Genomic DNA, 17,401 nt, shown 5'->3' on the forward strand with positions numbered 1-17,401 from the left:
CGTCGTTGTACACAAGGCGTAATGATGTAAGCATGCTGCATGTTTGCGAATGCTCAGGGTCTGTATCTCTGGGGCATTTCGCATCAAGTTCGAGTGAAAATGTCAAGTTCAAACACCCAAAAGATGCACAAGGTGTTCAGGAAGCTGGTAGCACCTCCCATCCAATGTTATTATCACCTTTTGCAGTCGTGCTTAGTCTTCTATCTCTAGGCAGACTCAACATCTTGATCTTTCTTCTCGTCATCCTGCTGTTGACTTCCAGACATGGATCCCTCTCTCTGGTCTTTCCGCAGCCCTTTGGATGCCTTCTCAGCAGCTCTGGCTTCGGCATTAGCGTGCTCGGCTTCAAGGCCCGTCTTTGTCTCCTCATGTTCGCTGGTCAACTTCTTCGGCTTGATGAATAATGAGACAATGAGCCCTGCCGCGGCAAAGCAACAGTACATGATCCACATAGGCTGCAAAGAGGCCGCAAACGCCGCTTGTACTTCGCTCTTCGCTGGTTGTGGAAGCGAGTTGATAAGCCCAGTGCTATCACTTGCTTCGCCAGAAGTCAAAGACGACAATTCTTGTGGAGAAAGGCTTGAAGATAGTCCCTTCAGATTCTTCTCGAATTGGTTTGTGTAGACCACATTTCCGACCACAACTCCAATACTAGTTGCTAAGGCACGTACGAAACTTAGTGTAGCCGTACCAGTGCCGATGTCACGGGGGTGAATATGGGCCTGCAAGGCAACAATGGGTGCCTGGAATAGCGGTCCGATACCCACAGATGCAACGATCTGGTATAGGATAAGTTTGGCCCAATTGCTCGTAGCGTCGATGTCGATATAGAGGCCAAATCCAAGGGTCATGAAGAAGAATCCGAACCAGATCGGAGGAAGAAATTTTCCAGTAATACCCACGAAGGCGCCAGTTGCAACCGAGCTAAGACCTAGGCTCACAGCGGTTGGAAGCAGGTCGACGCCAGACATGATGGGGCTGGCTCCACGAACTGTCTGAAAGTAGAGGGGCAGATAGTATGTGCCTGCAATGAACACAATCCCGTGGAAGAAAATTGCCCCCAGAGTCGCGCAGTTGGTAGTGCTGGCAAAGAGTTGAGTAGGCATAATCGGGAATTTGGCGAACTTCCAGTCCCAGATCAGGAAAATAGCAAAGGTAACAACTCCAAAGACAATCAAACATATGACCTGCACACATGAGAGGAGAGTTAGCCTGCTCGAGATGCATGTCTTGGAACTCAAGGGGTATCATCAACTCATACCTTGGCGGAGTCCCATGGTGCTGACTGACCACCATACTCCAATCCAAACAGAAACATCAGAGTTGCTCCAACTACCAGGAGAGCTCCCACCCAGTCGATAGCCTTTAGGCCTTCCAGGATCGGAGTACGGGGGGTTTTGACATCGAGAAAAAACACGAGAATGAAGAACGCTAGACCGTCGACAGGCAAGTTGATGTAGAAGCACCTCGAAACACTGTTAGCGTGAGGGAAAAGGCAGATAGGCTGCACCGTGACTTACCATCGCCAGCTCACGTTTTCAGTCAGCGCTCCTCCGATGATAGGACCGATTGACAACGCCACAGCCCACATAGCACCAATGATGCCGTAGAAGCCTCCACGTATGCGGAGGGGGATCAAGTCGCCAACAACTATACTAGCCAGAACACTCAAGCCTCCGGCTCCGATTCCCTGGACTGCGATCCCATGTCAGCTAAGACCAGAAAGATTATACATCATGCAGCGGCATACCTGCACGCGCCGCAATGAGCATTCCGATGCTGTTGGCGAGTCCAGCGACGAGTGACCCCACAAAGAAAATGACCTAATACCCAAGCTGTCGTTAGATTTTGGATAGCCCGAGTAATCATACGGCAACGCAACTTACATTGGCGAAGAGGAGCATAGGTTTGCGGCCAAATATGTCAGAAAACTTGGCCCAAGATGGAGTGGCAGATGCGTTCGCAAGCAGATAGGCTGATCCAATCCAGACATATCCTGCAGAGGAGTTGAAATGCTCACTAATAGTAGGAAGCGCTGTCGTAATGATCGTGGCATCGAGGGCAGCTAGAAGTACTGCCAAGCACAGGGCCAACATGATGACCGCGATTTGACCCTTGGACCGCCCGTTTATTTTGCCGTCGTTGACACTGGTATCGTCTGTATCTCCCTTCTCTTCAGCGGCTTCGAGATCTGGCTGGCTCGAGGCACCTCCAGAGGCGTCATTGGTTTGATCGACCGCTGCCATGGTAGTCTCGGGACGGAAAGTGGTTGTCTCAGGTGAATTCGTGGAAGGCATGGTTGCTTGCGTAGGGATGCGGTGACCAGCCGGTAGCCTCAAGAGCACAGCAGAGGATACGGTACTGGCGGAGCACAAGTCAAGCCTGCCAAGACGCTGTATGGAAAGGTTAGGGTACTCTCCTACTCCAACCCAAGTAGATCTTAAAGGGAGATTGAGAATCCTGCCAACCAACGACTACTCAAGTCCAGAAATGATGTAACGACCCAAGCGCCGTGTGCAGACGGCATCAGAACCCCTTCGACTATTTGAAAACGATGCGATCAGGGCAGAGACTCCCGTCTACAAAGTTGCCGCTGCGCGGAATGGTGGGATTCATCTCAGAACAAACGCCCCACGTTTACCGTTGGCTGCGTCTTGCCAGATCACAGCGCTTCATCAGTTTTCTCGATCGGGATCAGCTTGGGTAGGGCGGACATGCGGCGAACGGTTGCCGATGCGGCCAAAAATGTCCGCCGCTAACGCAACTGCCTAAAGCGGCCCGGTTCAGCCTCGTCGAGACTTGACTCCGTGTCGTCCCAAGCTTGTTCATCGGCAACTTCAGCACTCTTGCCGATGGCGCCTATCGCTCAAAGCAAATACTCTGCACAAATGGGTTATGACGCCACTTGATTGAAGAGAATTCAGAAGGTGTGTACAAAAGGTCTTTTTCCACCCAAATTGAAACCTTGATTGACTTGTGCTTCGCTCTATGTAGGTTGTGGGCACCCACTAGATGAGAAATATCGCAAAGTCGAACTACTCCATTGCAGCGTGTTCCGCACTGCCAACGCTTTTACGAATTTCTTTGCTTTCGAGACAGTGGCGTGGGCGCGCTGCTACATGAGTGTTCCATGATCCCACTAAGTGCTTCATACTCAACCAAAGTTGTACTCTGGAAGTGGAAAGTCTTCGTCTTTCCCAATGTCGATCAGTTTCCAGATTTTGGACTGCGCCATCGCCTTGAACACACTTCTTTCCAAAGCTATTCCAATTCCAGTCTGAGGATTGAGGAGCTCTGGCCCTTTGCCTCTGAAAGGGATTTTCTGCTCCCTTCGTACGTAGTCGTGGAGCTTCTTCTCATATTGCGCAAATGCAGCTGATGGATTGTCGAGATTCGAAGCCAGTTCGCCGGCAATGACATAGGCGCCTAGAGTCGCCAGTGTAGTACCTTGACCCGTGAGTGGACTGGGAGCATAGCCGGCATCTCCAACAAGACCACAGCGTCCTCGGTGCCACGAGTCAAGCTTAACCTGAACAATGCGTGTGAAGTAGAAATCATCGGCCTCTCTTCGCAGGCCCCACCGAGCCCTTTCGCCCAAACCAGGAAAATCTTCAAAGAGCTTCGCGAGCTCTTCTTTCTGTTCCGTAGCACTACCAGATTCGGAGAGCTTTGCTAGCTCGGGGTACTCGCCTACGGCAATGATGTAGCAGGAGACTCGGCTGCCTTCCCTGTCGATAGGCCGGATAAAGATTGCTCTGCCTCCCGTACTGTTTTGGACACGCGAGTTGGGAAGATCGTGCTCTGGGTCCCCAGCCATCGAGAAATAGCCAGTGTAAACGTTCTTGGCGTCGAGACAAGCCTTGTTGATTTCTGGGTCGAAGATTAGCGACCGGACATGGGAATTCTGGCCGTCGGCTCCGATTACGAAAGCAAACTCCTCTTGCTCACCGCTGTCACTCAAGACCGCAGTGACAGAGCTGTCACTCTCTCGAATCCCTGAAAGGGTGCATCCATAGCGATAAGTCACATTCGGTAACGACTGTGCCCTCTCCGCAAATAGCTCAGTACATTTGCCTCGCATTATCTCAATCTCCTGGATCCATGAAGCAGTACTGGCGTCTTCGGGTGCGGTCCCAACTGCAGCAATGTCATTTGCATTGTCATCAACCATAGTCATGCCGCCCTCTCCAGTGGTATTCTCTCTGATCTTTTCATACAGTCCCATCTTCTTAATGACCGGGATCGCAGGACCAGTGAGGTCAATGCCTTGTCCATATGCGAATTTGCTCGTGGAACGCTCGGCGACGGTGACTTGGAAGCCGCCTTTGGCAAGCCAGAAAGCTGTACATGCTCCGGCAGGTCCACCTCCAATGACCAACGCACGGCGTGAAGTGTTCGTCATGGCTGGACAATGTTCTCTTGGAAGTATGACTGGTGGCAGCCTGTCGAAATTATCGGTTACCTCTGAGAATTGAGGGTTGTGTTACGACTGAAAAAAAAGGAGAGCGACTCATGGCTTGAATATAGTCCATCTGAATGTTCGCTACGGACTGCTGTAGGGAACATTGCGAAATGGTTACATCATGAACGCAGGATCAGCTGTTGTTATTTGTGTTGAGCAGACGCGTGAAGTAGAGGACCCGCGGAACCGGCGAAGTGTCGCCGTATACGGCGTACTTCAAGATCAACTTAGGTCATAACAAAGGTACGGAGAACTTTAGGGGCCCGGAACTTGCCACTACTCTCTTGGGGGGAGAGACGATTTGATGCTGACTAGAATTTACAGTTCAATCAGTTCTACCAAGCAGACTGTACGTTACCCCTCTACAATCACCGACGCAAAGGCCCAGAATGGCAGGCGCCACGCGGCCGGGGAGTTTCATGCCGGACTCGTGTTCCAGGAACATGGGCTGAAAGACCGCTACGGCGATTGGAATGACCCATACGGACGAGGCTCCGCAAGATCTAAAGGCTGCTTAAAGACCAAGCTGCAGGGATGACGCCAAAGAAGCATTCTCACTGCTCCAAAAATCCCAAGCTGCGACAGATATGACTCAAACCGGCAATGATGGCACTCAGGCAGCCAAGAAACAGAAGTCGGCTCGTTCAAGGCATGACAGACCGAGCTTTTCAAGGAACCATTTCGTAGCGACATCTTCTTCGAAAAGTGCAGCCCCCGCAGAAAGCCGATCGATTTCCACTCTATCACCGCCTCAGCTCCAGCAAGACAGCATGTCCCTTATTGACGATGACCTGTCAAGCTACGTGGATATCTGGCCGAATGCCACGGCATGGGATTACGGGACTACGCCGCCGTCGTTCTCCTCGTTCGTGCTGCCGGATTGCTTGTTGTCTCCTGCTCCGGTGAAAGATATCAAAGCGGAGACGACCCAGGATCATATGCCAGAGCGAAATGAAGGAGAGCCTAATTGTCAGACTAGTGCTCAGCAAGTCGCGCCAGTTGCCAAAATGTTGGCGACCGATGACACGGACACGAGGGAGGCTCCTAAACATGTCTCCTGCTTGCAGAAGCTGCTAGATGCAGCTCTCGCACTAAAAATCAAGGAGCCAAAACCCGCTGATAGCTGGGGAAAGGCGTCGTCAGATGAGCCAGCAGAAAGCATCGATCAAGTTTTACTTCGCAATCGAGCCATCATCAAGCTTTTGAACAGCGTTCTGGACTGCAACTGCGCTTGTCTGCCAGACATCATCTTGGCATGTTACATGACATTGACGAAGGTCGTTGCCTGCTATGAAGACGCACTAGACAGCTCCTGTTTTGCCACTGCATCGGCCGCAAGTAGCATCCATAACTTGAGCCGGCAAGCCCAAAGTGCAGTACTGGCTCGAGTCATTCTGTCCGAGCTGCAAGACCAGGTGAAACCATTGCTCAAAAGACTGCCCCAGCGTACAATCTGTGCGTCGACTTCAGAGGAGAGTGAAGGATGTGCATTGAGGAACAGCATCAGGGGCATTGTGCTCAAAGTCGATAGGACTCTCCGTACTTGAGCGTTTTAGCATCATTGTTGCCCACTAAATGTCGATGGATGGGTCGAAAGTGGGAGCCTCGGTCATGGAAGTTGGAAATGTTGCATTGCGATTACCGATGTGATCTGACTTGCTCTGTGTAATGTTCATCAAGGGGGCAGTCTGTTCACCGAGAAGTTCGCGGCACTACGGCAAGCACATAAAGGTGGACGCAAGCCCATGATCTTGAACACCATCTGACGATCGTAACATATGTCGTAGTGCAGGATGTGTACCTGGACAACTCGTGAACACCAAATGCTACCCAAAAACTCCCTGTTGACGGCTTTCGCAGACCTACAGTACAGCTCAATGGTTCGGTCGATGGCTCGGAATGTCCAATGAGAAATACAGCTAACACGGAATTAGGCTACGAGCATGACGCTGCAATTCGAAGGCCCTTCAGCCTGCGGTGCGGATGAGGACTTGCAAACGCTTCTGAAACACCCATTCTCGGCCACTGCAATTCGTCTGGCGCGAGCGGATCTCGACAGCAGTGATTCAGGGGAACAATCGCGTGGCCGGGCACGGTTGATTACTTCACTGCGCCAAACACTGAGATCGCGGGACATGGAAGTGAGAGTAGACAGGCAGCCAACACTAAGCCAGGCTTTGCTGCTACATTTGAGAGCAGGCGTTGAGCGACTAGGAGAGTGGCTTTCGCAACATCCGACCGGCTTGTATGTGAGATAGCGAATGGATACGGCGATTGTTCACCGAGTTCCCGAAGCACTCATTTGTCTACTACCACAGCCTTGCCTAAGACTTCGCCGCTGGGTCAGACTTTTGGAAACTTGAAGTCGAGGCCTTAGACCGACGTCACATCGCCTTCTGCGTTTGTTCGCCTGTCCTGCACTTCGTCCTAAGAGTGCTTCTCTGTCGATATGGCTTCTAATGGCACCGAGCGTTCTCACCCGGTCAACACCTCCTCTCCTTTTCTTCGACCTCCTCCAGACCCAGCAACGCCGTTGGGGGAATATCGGCTCCTTGGACCTCGTGCCGCTGTACTCGTGAGTCCAATTCAACTTGGTGGCATGAACTTTGGAGACGCATGGGCTGCCATTGCTGGACACACAACGAAACAAGACATCTTCAAACTTCTCGATGCTTACGTTGAGGCGGGAGGTAATTGGCTAGACACGTCAGTCCACGTCTTCAATATGGCTCTCTCGCTCGACCTGACTGACGGACTAATTTCAGAGCGAATGTATATCAGAATGAGCAATCAGAGAAGTGGGTTGGGGAGTGGATGAAGCTCAGGGGTAACCGAGATCGGATGGTCATCGCCACGAAATACTCTGCGCCTTACACCAAGTACAGAGATGAACCCGGGGCACGAATAAGTTATCTTGGTAATGGGAAGCGGTCACTGAATCTGTCTGTACGTGATAGCCTGCAGAAGCTGGGCACGGATTGGATCGATATTCTCTACCTCCATTGGTACGTTAAATCTGTTCTCGTCGTTTTGCTTTCAGCTGACAGCACGGTAGGTGGGATTGGACAGCAACAATCGAGGAGGTGATGAACAGTCTCCATATCCTCGTCGAGCAGGGCAAGGTCCTATATCTCGGTATTAGCAATACGCCGGCGTGGGTAGTGAGTGCATGTAATACTTACGCCCTTGACCACGGGAAGACGCCGTTCACAATATACCAGGGTCAATGGAACGTTTTAGGTGGGGCCGGCACGACTTCTTAGTTTGTTGAAGCGTTACTGACGAGATGCAGCCCGTGACCTAGAGCGCGAGATTCTACCCATGTGCCGACAATTCGGAATGGCCGTGGTACCGTATGATGCCGTTGGAGGAGGAAAGCTCCGGACCAAGACGCAGCTGAATTGCGGCGACGCCCAGGCTGTTGGGAAGCAGATATCCGAGACTGAACTGAAAATGTCTAATGTGCTTGAAGATGTAGCGAAGCAGCACGGTGTAGAGTCGGTGACAGCAGTGGCACTTGCTTGGTAAGGCAACCGCCAGAGTGGATTGAGGGTAACAAGACTGATACACTCTCAGGCTTTTCCACAAGCAACCATACGTCTTCCCTATCGTCGGCACAAGGAACATCAATCACCTACTCGATAATGTCCAAGCACTCAAGCTCAAGCTCACATCCGAGCAGATGGCTAGTATAGAGAGCGTCTCGAATTTTGCTCCATGCTACCCGGAGAGTGCGTTTGGCGAAGATCCACATGTCAATGGCAAGGCTGCGATCATGACAGAATCGGCGGCAAAGACCTCATGGGTACAATATCCCAAAGCAATTGGGCGTATTTAAGAGCGAGGGTGAGCCATTGCTCCGTGAATGATAGAAAGCTACTCGAAATGGTAAAATGTCTTCACTGTAAATTAAGGTGATCGTTTTGACACAGTGGGAAGACCTTTCAAGGCGCATGCATTCGATTGGCACGCACATAGTTCGTACCAGCATAGAATCGTATTTTTTTTGATTGCCTATCACTCTGTCAACGCTCTGGAGCTGCTACCACACTGCCACAGGACTTTCGCTCTTGATCTTACACCCGCAGAGCCTGAGCCTCCCGGAGACTGCGAGCCTTGTCTTTGCCGACCGGTATTCGCGTTCACCGACTACAATCGCCGGGCGTACTTAGTCTCAAAACGAGACCAGTCGACGGCAGTGGGCTTGCAAAGAGAGATCCATAAGACGAATTGACTCAGTCCACTCTCTTCGCCATCAACTTTCGACATGTCGCCGCCAACACCAAGACCCGTCGTGCTAATTGGCAACACCGCACGATTTGCCAAGTTTGTCGTACCAAAGCTTTTGCCCGAGTACGATGGTAAAGCAGTACCCCAAAAGCCTTGCAGCGATTCGACTGATTGACAGCATGCAGTCGTCCACTTCACTAGCGACGTTGAACAGGCCAAGCAGGAACTGACCACAATCCTGGAAGGAGGCGAGCCACCGCGTGATTCGAATCATGTCGCTTCTGCAAACTTCTCGCAACTACCCAAGCATATCATCTTTGGCAAGGGCTTTCAACTTCCAGAGCTGCTGCGAGTTCGCGAGTCTGCTGGAAACGAGGAGTCCGGGTTGTGTTGGTACTACGCACCCCTGAAGGAGGGAGAGGTTATTAAGAGAGACATCAGCGATGTCACTGATAGTATGATTGATATGCAGACTGATAAGATTGTGGCGAACATGAAGCGCGTGTTGGGAGAAGTTATCAATGAGGGCAAGGAGGGTGTTGATGGTATTCACAAGTTGTAGAGATGGCATTCAAATGGAACGTGCCACAACGGTACTTGAAACAAGTTGTCAGACAGGAATCACTAGAGTATTCACAAGCGTAGCAAGGTACTTATTTGTGGGTGATTGTAATCGAAGCTGGTCATGATCTCAAGTTACGAATGCCGCTCGGACTGTTGAACTGTTCTGCATCGCCGCTGAATGTCAACAAAGACGGCGAAACTGCACCAAGAGAAGCTTATTTGATCATGTCGCTCTTCATTCCCAAAATGCTAAACCCTCCCCAATGCTCGTTTTACAGCCCACAAACTGGCCCATTCAACCTGGACTCAATCAAGAGACTCACGAACCCATGTCACGCTCACTTGTAAGGCGAACTGCCGACCAATATCTATCAAGCCGGATAGTGTATGGTATCTAGAGCTCGGGAAGCTTGAAGCCTCCAGGGACCTGCTTCTGGAAGACTCTCAGGGGGTCGTATTTCTTGCTGGTCCTGACCAATTCCTCGACTGTACTCTTGCTCCGGGCCTCGAACGGGTTCTGCCAGTAATCGGCATACGTAGCTTGCGTATAGGTGCGGTAAACATTCATCTTCTTGGCCTTTTTGTCAGCGGCCGCGAAAAGCTCCTGCATGGCATTGGTTATGTCGTTATCATGCTCCCAAGCCTCCTCGTCAACGGCAAGTGCCCAATGAATTAGGATTACGTTACCCTGTGTCTGGATGGGTCCAAGGGAGTCCACAGCTCCCCGGCGCTCAGACATGACGGTTGGAACAGCTTGGAGGTTGAGAGAGAGGAGGAAACCGGGAAGACCAACGAAGGGTTTCATGGCCTCGTCCGTCATCTGGACAAATTCCTCCATGAAGTCTGCATCAGGAGCAAAGCTGTACATGGCAAAACTCCATCGCTTTGGACCAAATTTTGATGCATCGTACTCGCGTGCGTAGTTTGGCATTTCATCGACACGCAGAGTGTTTGGTGGGATGCCAGGCATGAGAGGAGTTTGAGGGAGGTCCAGGAATGGTTTGAAGACCTTTGGCTCCGGGACCGGTGGGTCGCTCTTTGTGTACTGGAGCGAATTGGCCATGGCCCAAGATCTTGTGTTGTTGTTCAGAATCAAAGTGTTCATGAAATGAGCATACTGATCATAGGGGTACGAGTTGGCAAGCTCGACGTGGGCAGCGAAGACTTTCTTCCGCAGGTCAAACGAATGAAAGGTCTGACCTCCCCAGAAAGGACCCTGCTCCACTGTCTTCAAAGTCAAGGCCGTCACAACACCGAGGTTGTTGCCACCGCCGCGAAGAGCCTTCCACAGATCCGGATTGTTTTCGGCGTTGGCGTTCACGATGTCACCTGTGGCTAACACCACTTCGAAATTCTCGACCATATCGCAGATATAGCCGTAGCGGAACGACAGGTAGGACACTCCGCATGCAGTAGCGGAGCCACCTACGCCGACTCCTGAGACCTTTGTACCCACTGCGCTCCGGTTGTAGGGAGCAAGGGTATCGTATACAGTGTCCCATGCCGTGCTGGGAGAGACAGTGATCGTTTCGTGGTCGGGTGATAGACCAGCCGATGGCATATGAATGAGATCCAGCACAATGCCGCCATCAAGGCTGGCAGCACCCTTGAAAGGTGTATGGCCGCCTCCGCGGATGCCAAATTGGCATTGATCCTTCCACACGTGGGCCCCGAGCGACAGCGTTCGAATGGCGGCAGATACATCTTCGGCAGACCTCGGCAGTGCCACGCAGCTAGGCTGCAGCTCTACATTTTTCAAGCTAAAGTATGAGCCAACCGAGGAGGAGTATGCAGTATCGACTGGATACACCACAGCGTTCTTGCCGAGAGTCTTGCTCAAGGCCTCACACTTGGATCATCGGTCAGCGCTGACTGTCAGATCGTAGCCTTGGAATGGCAGGACTTACGCAGGACGATGAAGAGGCAACAGCTTCCCACGAGCTTCCACTAGCGCCGTGGAAGTGATCCTGCGAGCTGCCCCCGACGAACGGTGAAATTCTGGGGAGACTGGTAAGGAACTGCTGGATGTTGAAGCCGCGCATGGTTGCTGGGACGGGCGAACAGCAAATTGGGATACAGCATGGGTAGCACACATTCGAACTTCATCTTGTATCGGAGACTTCGAGCATCAGTCGGCGATGTACAGGCCGGGAAATGGACACGTGATCTGCAGGCATTCGCCGACCATATGGTGTGCAAATGTCAGCCTTGCCAAGACCGGGCTTCGCATAAGCCTTATACTTATCCCAACCACAACTTGATGGCGTAACAGATGCCGAGTCTCGATACGGCTCTCACATGGGAGCCTTTGTCAAAACACCAGTGTTGCATTCAAAAAGAGGGCCAAATTCCGGCCTGGTTGCCGGCTACGGCTCCGCATAGATTGTCAAACTGTTGACAACTGCGAAGATGACGGGAACAACGAATGAGGTCATTGGATCTGGCAAAATTCGCGATTCGTGCAACAGTTGCAGTTCACAGAAGATCAGGTAATTTTGATCGGTTTGGGATTTGGCAAAAACCACACCTAACAGGCAGTCACCAGATGTACCAAGGAGAGGCCTGCCTGTGCGCGATGTGTCTCCAAAGGACTCGACTGTGCATACTCCATTTCCATGCGGACTGGTAGGTTGCCGAACTGCATTTATCGAGCAGGATTCGAGGCTGACGTTTGACTGTCCGATGTCCAGGACGCCCTTCCCGTGCTTCGCAAGCGGCTGCGGCTGCGGCTGCTGCTGCTACTACTAATATGACAGCCACTGACTCTTCAGTTACGAGTAGCAGTGATAACTCTAGCAGTTACATAGCGGTCTCTCCTCCTCGTTCCCCCAGTAACGCGCCAAATCAGCCGAAACAACAATTAACACCGATGATGGGGCACCATGAAGGAAGCTCTACCGGTGTCGCAGAGTCAGCAGAGTCAATCCTTGCGCATCTCGATCAACAGTTCTTCTTGAACGATGAGTTCTGGGTCCCGGATAGTGGAGGATTTCAAACCGACCTTGCTGAACAGAGCACCTCAATGCACAGCATGTCACCAGCCGGAGCAAGCACGATGTTGGATTGGAACGACATTTCGACGAAAGAGATATCAGTGCCGATCGGGAAATCGGGGACAGTTCCTCCGGGACAGAACTCCACTCAGAGGGCGCAAGGACATCAGCAGCAACAGGATTGTGTCTTCCCGAATGATAACCTGGGGGAGCCTCAATCGGGGTCGTCTTATGGACCATCAAACGAGACTGCCATGACTGGTTCATGCGGTGATTCAGCAGAGCAGAGTTGCCTCACCAGTCTGTCGCAACTCACTCTCGAGCTCCACGTACAAGACTCAGTCTGCACTACGGCGATATGCTCAGGATCGAGCCAACAGCACCGGGAGGAGACTAATGTCCACCGCGGCGTCGACTCCGTATTGCTACAAAACCGCTCCGCGGTCCGCCTGCTTGCTCGTGTGCTCGACTGTCCCTGCTCTCGTGAGCTGAGCGTCACGCTGGCTGCATATCTCGTTGCCTGCAAGATTGTGGCCTGGTACGGCGCCATCCTCGGCGTTGGGTGCACGCCCTCGGTGGCTACTCGTATCACGGAACAACCCATCGTTATGGGAAGCTACAGTCTTGACGCCAGCGTGCAGCGTTCGGTTAGAGCTAAAGTCGTTCTGAGCGAGCTGAGTCTGCAAGTCGAACCGCTATTGGCAAGCCTACCCCAATTTCATGTGACGCTTGGCGAACTTGCGTCCTGGACGACATCGTCCCCATCCTCACGACCTGTGCCACCGGTGGATCAGCAAAGATGCTTCCTGCGAGATCAACTCCAGAAGGTTGTGTACGAAGCTCGTCAGTGTATTGGTCGGGGCTGAGAGATTGATGGACCAAGGACATCGGCGATGAGACATGTTTCGGAGAAGGATGGTGTGATACATTACGGGATGCTCTGGGAGCGGGAGCCAACAGCAACCTTCACCGAGACCAATTGAAGAAGCTCCAGTCAAGCTCACGAGCCAAGGAGCGAAGGAGCTGTCGGAGAAACCAACAAGTCAGCCGGTCAACGAAATGGGCAGTAGTGTTGAGCAGTCCATCGTGGGTTGGAGAAAAAGGCGGCTCGGGAATCGGCGAGACGTGCACACCGGCATCATGACATGCATCCTTCGAGGCGCGGACCATGCAACACGTGGTGATTGACTCGACGACTGTGCTCTGGGAGCACTTCCTCGTCTACGACGGCGCATTCGTTACGGTTGTAGGACGAGTGAGATTTGTAGTGCAATTGTGTTCACGGCTTCGCTCGGCTGCTCGGCTACTGTGAGTGATCAGATTCATGATTTTTGAAACCTTGAAGCAGCCTTACTGCAGTCCGATGGAATGGTCGTCTTTGAAGAAGCGAAGAGTTGAACGTAGATAAAAACAAATTCTATTGATCTATCGAAGCCGAACGTTCATTTCTCATCATAATTCCATGCAAACACTCTCGTATACAGAAATCATATCGCTTCTGTGGGGAGTTGCATCACGCATAAGTCATCAGCGCATGGCCCCTGGCAGCGACTATCATGAGTTTGTCCTCCAATGCCTTAAGATAGCAGTCCGCGACATCCCAGCTCTCAAGGGGTGACCCCGTAAAAGCGGCAGCCGCTGCAATGTTCGGGGTTGCGGTAGCTATCTGGCGTCTTTGTTGCATCTTGCTCAACAGTGGCTGGAAATGCCGCGTGAGCTCGCTCAATACCACGTGAGCATGCACAGCCATCTGAGCATCGACGTCTAAGCAATAGTTTCCAATCTTTACTTGGCTCGTGACAATTCTTTCGCCGCCCCGGCCTAAGAGGACGCCTGCCGCACTGGTACGAGCAGCTTGTTTCCCGCGTCCGTTCAATTGTAGTGCAGCTTCATACCACAAAAGTGCCTGGTGGGCGGCCAAGAAGACAGTAAGCAACACTTGCTGGCGTCGAGTGCACGGGCAGTCAAGTATCCAGTCAAGATCTCGGATAGCCCTTCGGTTGTCATAAATGACCGTGTCGATGTCACGAGGACGGCTCTGACCTTCCGTGCTCACGCCTGCATCGACGCCGTTGGCCGTTGTCACGCAAGGCCGGTCCGATGATACTTGAAGTTCCGCAACAAGCAGCTTGGTCGCATCGATGCAGTCCATCGTTGCACCATCGTTGGCCGATGATGTAACGCAGATTATCGTTCCGTTGGCGGTACCTGGTCCTGGCTGATTGGACTGAAGAACAGCATTTGTCGGTAACAGGGGAACTGTTTGATCACCAACTGGCAAGCCAATAGCTGAAGTTACTATTGACTGTTGGGGTTCTTGAGGTAGCTCAAACACCTCGTCAAGGTCATCTGTAGGAATTGTAGAAACGGTAAGGCTGGCCAGTGAAGAGCTACTGGAACCATTCTGGATGTACTCGCCACCCTGAACTGGGCTGCCCAGGTTGCTGAATACAGCGAGATCGAGGTCAGGGCTTGTAGAGGATGCTGAAGACGAATCAAGCATCCAAGTGTTGCCAGCGGAGAGTGTGGAGGCGTCAAAATACTGTTCCTCCTGCGATTGTTGACCTTGGTCGAAAGCGTGAACTGTCGCCAGGGAGTTGGGGTTGTTCGTCGACGGTAACATGAAGATTTCTCGAGTCGGCGTAGTGGGTGAGCTACTGTGCAGCCAGGCATCTCTCGCACCAGTGCGTCGGGACATGCCGTACACACATTCCACACCCTTTGCTCGACATCGGCTGCAAACAGGCCGATCCTTACTACAACTGTAGCAACAAGTCAGCGGACGGAATGAGGCTGCCAGGTAAAGCTCAACGGCGAGGGGACCATGGCGAGAAACCACCAACCGGATTTTCTGGGAGCTACAAGCGTCACAAGACTCCCTTATTTTCTGCCCACTGGAACTTGTTTCCCCCTCACAAGACGAGGCTGCCATCTATGCTGATCACCCAGGTTCGCAATCGTAGAGGCCTGTACCGCGTGGGAAATGGACGGAGAATTGGAGTATTGTTTCCTGCGATGGAAATCGAGGTATAACGTCAGGATGGACCTGCAGCGAGGCAAAGCAAGGCCTGTACCTGATACGAAGGCGGGACGTCGAGAAATGGAGCCACTTAAATGAACCAACGACCCAGAACGACTTCAGCAGCGGCTGAGCTGAAGGGCTGCGAATGCTGAGAGGCCTCGATAGTCTATGCAGAGCTGTACGTACCGTCGCCGGGGCCTGGGAAGCTGATTATGCTGTGGATCTTCGTCGGGGTTGGTTTAACCTCTCAGACTCGCTGAGGGTTACCAACAGCATGGTGCTATGCCAGGATGAGTAGCTAGATTCGCTTTGGTATCGTCGACCGGATATGCTTGCTCAAGCCCTGAGAGTGCAGGAGTGCGCTAAAATTCGCGGAACCTGATCCCCACGATCGCATTCGCGCAGCCCTGCTCCGAAAGTCGAAGTGGCGTGCAGGACGAAGGCTAAAGTGCCGCAAGGTTCACCGGATACGGCATCGTGCTGTTCTCATCGGACCTATGCACAATGAAACACTTGATGAAGGCTGATGAAGCTTCGCGACACCGCTTGACGCTATCTTGGCCGAGCACTAGTAAGTCATCGTTGTCCGACCGGTCGCACGTGTGATCAGCAAACTCCCGGGCTTCCAGGTTGCAGTCTCTGAGCAGGACCAACGATCGATCTGCCAGGATCTGCGCACATGGTTCACGGGGGGATATGAAAGTACTACTGTATCAGTACAGAAGTAGTGGCAAACGCCCGATCCGTCCCTCGTATCGGTCAAACAACAAGTCCAGCAGTATCCGATTATACGTGGTATGAACTACGCAGTCCTGGTAGCAACGCCGTGTTCAATGGCAAAAACATCTACCTTTGTTGCTGACCATAGGCTCGCTTGGCACTCCCAAACTCGAGTCATCAAGGACTGGAATCTCCGAAGTCAGTATTGTCGGTAGCGAAGAGTGCACACATGCCTATTTTGGACGTGTCTCAACAGCGTCGGGGTCCAATTCATTAGAAGCCTCAGTAGGTAGGACTCAGGAGAGAATCTGTACCACTAGTAGCCTCATAGTACTAATCCCTTTCCTCGATCGTGCCACCCGGGCTCATGCACAAGAGCAGGAAGCATGCTATGCTTTTCGCTACTTATGCGATGAGCGAATTTCAGCCGCTACTATGCGAGACGCATGTGTCATTTTCGCCTCGGCCCATGCTGCCACAGCGGATGACAAGCGAAAGGGCGCAGAGTACTCAGAGACTTCTTGCCATGCTCGAGTTCGCGTACAATATAATAACGTGACCATGTGCCCTAGGCGAGAGCATATCTGCAACAAGCTCAGACCGTTGCCCATGGTTTTCAGGGCTGAAAGCGACGGGGAGGGCATAGGCAGGGTCGAGGTAGGGTTAGCAGTCACAACGTGACTGAAGGTTTCGACTACGGTTACAGTTAAGTCACACGTCACGGTGACCGTTTGTGACCTGTGACTGCTATCCCTAGGTCGAGGGCATCCTCGTTAACCATATTCGGCCGGCTGCAGAAGTACCCGATGTTGTTCGTCGATAAGATAATCGTTTCCCGAGACGGCTCGAGTTGGATGGCACCGATTGCGTGGACGCGTGGGGCGTGGGGGACTTGCGTCACACGCAGTCTATCTGAGTTCGACGCTAACGAGCACGCTCTGCTTTGAGGACTTGGAGGGTTGGTGCAATTAATCACTGGTGTTGTTGGTTTCAGCCATGCTGTATTCTTGATCGTCGAATGAAGATGTTGGAAGCTCTTGGAACGCCACCCCGTCATCGCATCGCCTGATTTGTCCAACCGTCATGTTACGGACCTGCTTCCAGAGCGGGCCGCTCCCCAACGGACAGGATCAGCACACGTTGCTCAGCATGGGCGTGTAGAAGACATAGACTTCATGTCGCTGCGACTTCTTACCGCTTCGGGCACGCGGTGCGAGACACTGGTCGACACCAATCTCTAGCTGGCCCAACAGCGAAGCTGAGCGAAGCTGGAGACTAACTGTTGCCGGAGAGTCTCCTTCGAGCCAGCCTCAATGACCGGTTGGGGGAAAATTGTATAGCAAGTAGACCTCCGAGCGTCCCTGGACTTACGCAGCCTTATGGTAGCTAACAGCTTCGCGCTCTTCGTGT

At 52.3% G+C, this 17,401-nt stretch overlaps 8 protein-coding genes across 8 annotated transcripts; 4 read left to right on the forward strand and 4 right to left on the reverse strand.

The window, feature by feature from the left end:
* Nucleotides 1-206: 206 nt before the first annotated feature.
* On the reverse strand, nucleotides 207-2,297 carry M409DRAFT_16622 (uncharacterized protein; the record flags this gene model as incomplete). The annotated part of the gene is made up of 5 exons (XM_033803691.1): nucleotides 207-1,187; nucleotides 1,262-1,466; nucleotides 1,521-1,695; nucleotides 1,751-1,823; nucleotides 1,887-2,297. 5 exons carry the CDS (start codon nucleotides 2,295-2,297, stop codon nucleotides 207-209), a joined length of 1,845 nt encoding a protein of 614 aa, XP_033673549.1.
* Nucleotides 2,298-3,154: 857 nt separating this feature from the next.
* On the reverse strand, nucleotides 3,155-4,402 carry M409DRAFT_62414 (uncharacterized protein; the record flags this gene model as incomplete). The annotated part of the gene is made up of 1 exon (XM_033815163.1): nucleotides 3,155-4,402. The coding sequence occupies one exon, from the start codon at nucleotides 4,400-4,402 to the stop codon at nucleotides 3,155-3,157; it is 1,248 nt and encodes a 415-aa protein (XP_033673550.1).
* An 830-nt stretch (nucleotides 4,403-5,232) lies between these two features.
* On the forward strand, nucleotides 5,233-6,009 carry M409DRAFT_16624 (uncharacterized protein; the record flags this gene model as incomplete). The annotated part of the gene is made up of 1 exon (XM_033803692.1): nucleotides 5,233-6,009. One exon carries the CDS (start codon nucleotides 5,233-5,235, stop codon nucleotides 6,007-6,009), a length of 777 nt encoding a protein of 258 aa, XP_033673551.1.
* Nucleotides 6,010-6,911: 902 nt separating this feature from the next.
* On the forward strand, nucleotides 6,912-8,300 carry M409DRAFT_35360 (uncharacterized protein; the record flags this gene model as incomplete). Its single annotated transcript, XM_033810381.1, has 5 exons — nucleotides 6,912-7,168; nucleotides 7,228-7,467; nucleotides 7,518-7,702; nucleotides 7,755-7,986; nucleotides 8,039-8,300. The coding sequence occupies 5 exons, from the start codon at nucleotides 6,912-6,914 to the stop codon at nucleotides 8,298-8,300; spliced, it is 1,176 nt and encodes a 391-aa protein (XP_033673552.1).
* A 429-nt stretch (nucleotides 8,301-8,729) lies between these two features.
* On the forward strand, nucleotides 8,730-9,254 carry M409DRAFT_16626 (uncharacterized protein; the record flags this gene model as incomplete). Its single annotated transcript, XM_033803693.1, has 2 exons — nucleotides 8,730-8,823; nucleotides 8,878-9,254. The coding sequence occupies 2 exons, from the start codon at nucleotides 8,730-8,732 to the stop codon at nucleotides 9,252-9,254; spliced, it is 471 nt and encodes a 156-aa protein (XP_033673553.1).
* A 396-nt stretch (nucleotides 9,255-9,650) lies between these two features.
* Nucleotides 9,651-11,298, reverse strand: M409DRAFT_62416 (uncharacterized protein; the record flags this gene model as incomplete). Its single annotated transcript, XM_033815164.1, has 2 exons — nucleotides 9,651-11,056; nucleotides 11,130-11,298. The coding sequence occupies 2 exons, from the start codon at nucleotides 11,296-11,298 to the stop codon at nucleotides 9,651-9,653; spliced, it is 1,575 nt and encodes a 524-aa protein (XP_033673554.1).
* A 367-nt stretch (nucleotides 11,299-11,665) lies between these two features.
* On the forward strand, nucleotides 11,666-13,437 carry M409DRAFT_49215 (uncharacterized protein; the record flags this gene model as incomplete). The annotated part of the gene is made up of 4 exons (XM_033811178.1): nucleotides 11,666-11,745; nucleotides 11,802-11,881; nucleotides 11,947-13,092; nucleotides 13,244-13,437. The coding sequence occupies 4 exons, from the start codon at nucleotides 11,666-11,668 to the stop codon at nucleotides 13,435-13,437; spliced, it is 1,500 nt and encodes a 499-aa protein (XP_033673555.1).
* A 325-nt stretch (nucleotides 13,438-13,762) lies between these two features.
* On the reverse strand, nucleotides 13,763-14,947 carry M409DRAFT_49216 (uncharacterized protein; the record flags this gene model as incomplete). The annotated part of the gene is made up of 1 exon (XM_033811179.1): nucleotides 13,763-14,947. The coding sequence occupies one exon, from the start codon at nucleotides 14,945-14,947 to the stop codon at nucleotides 13,763-13,765; it is 1,185 nt and encodes a 394-aa protein (XP_033673556.1).
* Nucleotides 14,948-17,401: the final 2,454 nt, after the last annotated feature.

Source organism: Zasmidium cellare (assembly GCF_010093935.1).
Source record: "Zasmidium cellare ATCC 36951 unplaced genomic scaffold M409scaffold_2, whole genome shotgun sequence".
Lineage (NCBI taxonomy): Eukaryota > Fungi > Ascomycota > Dothideomycetes > Mycosphaerellales > Mycosphaerellaceae > Zasmidium > Zasmidium cellare.